Source organism: Nelumbo lutea, chromosome 7 (assembly GCF_056320005.1).
Source record: "Nelumbo lutea isolate HS-2025 chromosome 7, American lotus-T2T, whole genome shotgun sequence".
Classification (NCBI taxonomy): Eukaryota; Viridiplantae; Streptophyta; class Magnoliopsida; order Proteales; family Nelumbonaceae; genus Nelumbo; species Nelumbo lutea.
Window position 1 is genome coordinate 8,330,649 of NC_142690.1, and position 5,556 is coordinate 8,336,204.

General features: G+C 40.8%; 1 protein-coding gene across 1 annotated transcript; it reads left to right on the forward strand.

Moving 5' to 3' along the window:
• The first annotated feature begins 1,249 nt into the window (after positions 1-1,249).
• LOC148844920 (wall-associated receptor kinase-like 8) lies at positions 1,250-4,722 on the forward strand. Its single transcript, XM_088956226.1, has 3 exons — positions 1,250-2,216; positions 2,353-2,421; positions 3,398-4,722. Exons 1-3 carry the CDS (start codon positions 1,382-1,384, stop codon positions 4,597-4,599), a joined length of 2,106 nt encoding a protein of 701 aa, XP_088812352.1. The 5' UTR covers positions 1,250-1,381; the 3' UTR covers positions 4,600-4,722.
• The last annotated feature ends 834 nt before the right edge of the window (positions 4,723-5,556 follow it).

The window sequence follows — 5,556 nt, forward strand, 5'->3', positions numbered from 1 at the left end:
AGTTCCTTTTGGGCGAAGGCCCTGCCCCTCAAGTGCCCGCCGCATAACCCCTCATGAGTGTCGCGGAGTACGAGCTCGGCTTCGGTAGGTCGCAAGCAATGCAGGTAGGGGAGCGTGTAAGATCTCCGGTATAGCCGTTTGTCTATCATGACGTATTTGGTTGCCTGGCGCTGCACTCTTCTGGCTGCATTGAGATCTGCAGGGAGGGGCCCGTGTAGCAAGAAGCCCGCGAGCGGGTCAATCCAGCTCGGCTCTTCTTGAACGACGGGAGCGACCCCCTCTGCCCCCCCGAGAATGCTAGGCTGAGGCAAGTACTCTATGTACACGATTCTCATGGTGATGTCGCTAGCGCTGGCTAACCTGGACAGGGCGTCGGCCTTAGCGTTCTCCGACCTTGGAATTTTCCTGATAAAATGTGACTGAAAGTTGAGCAGGCCCTCTCTGACTTTGGCTTAGTAGGCGATCATTGTTGGCTCACGAGCTTCGTACTCGCCGGTGACCTGGTTGACCACGAGCTGGGAGTCACTACAGATAATGATGTGATTGGCTTTTATTTCTCTCGCTAGAGCTAGTCCAGCTATCAATGCCTCGTACTCCGCTTCATTGTTAGATGTCACGAATTCAAAGCGTAGCACGTACTCCAGTTTCGTGCCACTTGGGCCGTGCAGAACTATTCTGGCTCCGCTGCCCTGTTGGTTCGAGGAGCCATCTACGTGAAGGATCCAGGGCTCCTCATCCCAGCTCGCGCTTGGCCGAACTAGGAGAGATGCCACATTGGCTACTACCTCACGGGGTTCAGACTCGACCGGCCTGGGACCTTCGGGCTCACCCAAGCTGGGAGCCTCGTGCTCAATCGGCCTGGGGACTTCGGAGCTGAATGTACACTCGGCGATGAAATCTACTCAGTCTTGGACCTTAATGGTAGTTCGCGGCTTGTACTGGAGGTCGTACTCGCTGAGGTTTGTCTTGGGCCTTGGGCCTCAATAGTTGATGCACCCTTCTCCATTCCATTATTTTTCTTCTTTGAGGTTTGACAGCAAGCTCACTTTTCTGTATGTATTATATTAAATTGCAATTAACGGTGAATTTAAGCTGTGCAAAAAGTTTGCAAGTGGGTCGTGTCAGATGGAGACAGCTTTGGATGCTCGCCAAATTCTTCTACTTCTAGTCAAGTAAAGAAATGGGCATAGCAATTTCGGCGAAATTCAATTAAGAAGCCTTTCACATAATTCATCCCAGAGAGAGCATTAGTTAGTTTCTAGTTTCTATAAAGACTCTGTGCTTTTTACCAAATTTCTATCATCAATAGTTGAATAACTTGATGCTTTTATTGTGAAAGAAGAGAACGGCTGCACTTATTCAACGATGGCTTCAGCTGACAATGATCATCCTCTGTTTGTTATCGTCACGGCTGCCGGAGGCATCGGCAGTGGCAACAATACAAACACAGCGATGGCTCCAGACCCAGTGTCAAGATTCATGCGGGAATGTCAGCATTCCATATCCGTTCGGCATTGGAGTCCGTTGTTACCGAGACCAGAAGTTCAAAATAATTTGCAACAGCTCCTACAACCCACCTAAACCATTCATAAGTACCAGCACTCCTAACTTGTTGTTGGAGGTGCTATACATATCTGTTGCTGGTGGGTATGTTTATGTCAAGGCTCCGGTGATTTCAAGCTGCGATGGCTCATCTCCTGCAACTATGAACATCAGTTTTGTGGGAACTCCATTTAGCTTCACATATTCTAATTCGTTGACGGTCAATGGTTGCAATAGTATTGCCTTAGTGGATACAGGTGATAATAGTGCCCACACAGGGTGCGTAACCGCCTGCCTCGATGTCACCACTGGTACTCATATGGACACGGATGGCTGTTTTGGCGTTGGCTGTTGCCAGACCGGAATTCCCTCGATAACACAGTTCCTGAATATCAGCATCATCCGCTTCGGCAACGACACCGCTGTAGGCAAATGCGTGGATGCATTCCTGAATTTTACAGATTACTTTGCTACGAGAGACGAAGACAAAGTAATTGGAGACTTGAGAAAAAACGGCACGGTGGAACTGAGATGGAGGATAGAGGATGAGGCATTGGAGTGTGGCCCCAAATCCACACGTGTACCTTATGAAAGCAGCAATGGAACATATGTCTACACGTGTGAATGTGATTATGCATATGAAGGGAACCCATACTTACCCGACGGATGCAGAGGTAAAATTTAATCTCTCCTCTCCGGTAGATCAATGAAGGATCACATTTTATTTAGTCTGACTGATAGATGAAACAATTAATTAAGAGTTATTGTTGTTCTTTTGTGATATTTATGTTGCACGTTCCGATCTAAAAGGATGCAGAAAGGGATATGAATATGAATGCAATAGGCGCAGAAGGTTCGTGGTGAAAGTGGTCAGTCTAGGTATGGATTCTCTCCTCCATTTCCTCCCATTAAGTCTTATAACTTACGTTGAAATTTGATTGTCCAACCATTATTCGATAATACTCGTGAATGCACGGAAGTAGTCTATCAGTCTATCAAAGTAGTTCTATTTTCCATGCGTAGCAGAGTCTTCGGAATAAACCATGGGCGCTGCCGGAAAGATATGATATATATCAAGATTTGACCAATCAAAACATCCCCGCCCGCCTGATTCTTTACCGATTAGAAGTTTTTCCTTTCTCACAATAGTTTTTTAGGATAAAAAGAGAAATTGATTAAAAAGAAGAGTAATAAATACAAACAAAATCCTAATTTCCGCCAAATAAGCCAATAACAGAAGTAACCATGCTTTCTCTGTGTTATTTTCATTTTTTTTTATTGGGGATAGTTTTCATATTGAAACATCTACTTTAATTAAATTAGACATGATCCAAATTAAGTGACCAGGCTGCGTCCTCATTAATCTATTGAACAATTTGTCCTTAGATGAATCTAACCTTTTTCTATTTTATTGTTAGAAAATAGGAACATTAAAAAATGCTAAATTTGGGAATAAAGATAATGTAGCAAAAGGGAATAAAGAAAAAGATGAAAGCCAAGAGAAATAAGAGAGAAAAGGGGGCACTTTCCCATCAGTGAAAAACCCAAGAATGTGATAGAGGAGAGGGCAAAATGGTTTTAGAAAAGTTAGAATTAATGGAATGTTAAGGTTGAATCTGAAAGTACAAGTAGCTCTTTGTCATAAATGAAAGTTTAAAGACCTAAGTGTCGCTATCCCTAAGGCCTAGTTTGGAAGGAGTATAAATACAAATACAAATATTTGTACGGTACATATTTGTATTTGTAGTCCTTCCAAACTGAGCCTAAAGTGCATGGTAGTTGTCTGTATTTTATAAGCAATGAATGTCTTTCTTTAGTTATAAAATGACCTTTTAATTTCTTATGGGTATTGCAGCTGTGGGTCTGAGTGTAGGCCTACTATTACTACTTGCTGCTGGTTATTGGTTGTATAAAGTATTAAAGAGAAGAAAGATTAAGAAACGCAAAGAAAAGTTCTTCAAAAGAAATGGTGGTTTATTACTCCAACAACAAATCTCTTCAGAAAAAGGTAGCATTGAGAAAACAAAAGTCTTCAAAGTAGAAGAATTAGAAAAGGCAACTGACAACTACAATGAGAATCGGATTCTTGGTCAAGGGGGACAGGGTACAGTATACAAAGGCATGCTATCGGATGGAAGAATTGTTGCAATTAAAAAGTCAAAAATACTAGATAACGATCAAGTTGAACAATTCATTAATGAGGTTGCCATACTTGTACAAATCAACCACAAGAATGTGGTTAAATTATTGGGATGTTGTTTGGAGACAGAAGTTCCTTTATTGGTTTATGAATTCATCTCCAATGGAAATCTTTTTGATCAAATCCATGACCAAAGCGAGGATTACATATTTTCATGGGATGATCGTGTAAGAATTGCTACAGAAGTTGCAGGAGCACTTGCTTACCTACATTCAGCAACTTCCATGCCAATCTATCATAGAGACATAAAGTCTGCAAACATACTTTTAGATGACAAATATAGAGCCAAAGTGTCGGATTTTGGAACATCAAGAACAATAACAACAGACAAAACTCATTTGACCACCATAGTGCAAGGGACCTTTGGGTATTTGGACCCAGAATATTTTCAGTCAAGCCAATTTACAGAAAAGAGTGATGTTTATAGTTTTGGAGTAGTTCTTGTAGAACTCCTAACTGGAGAAATGCCAATTTCCTGCACTAGACCACCAGAAGAGAGAAACTTGGCTACTTACTTTGTTTCTTCCATAGAGAAGGATATCCTTTTTGACATTCTTGATGAACACATTGTGAAAGAATGTAAAAAAGAAGAAATTTTGGCAATCGCAAACCTTGCAAAGAGATGTTTGGATTTGAATAGTAAGAGAAGGCCTACGATGAAAGAAGTGGCAATGGAACTTGAGGGACTGAAGACAAAGCAATTGAATACTTTGGCTGGTCAAAACAATCAAGAGGTGGAGTGCTCCATAGTTGAACCGCCAGGCCTATGGGATACTGGATCAACTTCAACTACATGTACAAGTTCGGGTGGAGTCATGTTGCCACAAGACACAGAACCACTATTGTTCACTACTTAGTTATAGTCATTTTGATGCTGAGTATAGAATATTTCATTTTCTGTTCTTGCAGAATTGTATAATGGAGCTTCATTTTCTTTTTTTTTTAATAATTGCTTTAAGCTGTATATGCTATGCTTATTTTGAGCACATCCAAATTCAATCCCTTTATAATCCAAATTAAATACTAATCCGCCAGATATCCAATAAATATGATCCAATTTGAATTTGAATATATAGGAATCAAATTTGGGTCTGCTTGAAAGGTTCGTTCTTTGTTATTTATGGAAATGGTCAATTATTTATGGATTAATATTGCTTGGTGAAGCCTGATGATAAACCTTACAATAATAAAACCATCTTGGTGAAGAAGTAAGCGCACGCCAAGGTAGACTTTCGTCTACACGTAGAAAAGCAGACCCATCTTTCGTCTATCTGTTCTATAGAGAAGAGAGATACAAGGTAGACTTTCTGCGCTATTCCTAGTCAATGCAATATATAGTGACATGACTAGCCATTATCTTCTCCGGAGAAGCTTGGAAGAAAGTGCTTCAGCTCATGGCCAAAGTGGAGACCATGTTGAAGATTGAGACGAGAAAAATATCTCAAATACAATGACTGGCGGTGTATATAAATCATGATGGGTTGCGTAGATAGTTTTTTTCAGTAGAACAGTCTACAAAGACCAAAATCCCAAGAATTTCGCAACCATCCTAAGCTGTCTCTGTTTGATGCGACACGCTTATTGTAATTTCTAATTAAGCAAGTTTCTCCTTAATTAAACTTTTACACAGCTAAAAGTTACCATTGCAATTATTACATAAACGAAAACGAAACCTCTAACATTATCTCTTCAAACCTCAAACAAGTTAATGGAATTTGACGAGTGCGGATTTAGCCCTCTAGTCACATCATGATACATGGTATCTTGGAACAATTGGATGATACATGGATACCACCTAAGCAATGATTTGGAGT

Excerpts from the sequence above, each read along its gene's own strand:
- LOC148844920 (XM_088956226.1), top strand. The coding sequence starts at position 1,382 with ATGATCATCCTCTGTTTGTTATCGTCACGGCTGCCGGAGGCATCGGCA. Across the intron at positions 2,217-2,352 it reads CTTACCCGACGGATGCAGAG|GATGCAGAAAGGGATATGAA; the intron begins GTAAAATTTAAT and ends CCGATCTAAAAG. Across the intron at positions 2,422-3,397 it reads GGTGAAAGTGGTCAGTCTAG|CTGTGGGTCTGAGTGTAGGC; the intron begins GTATGGATTCTC and ends TGGGTATTGCAG.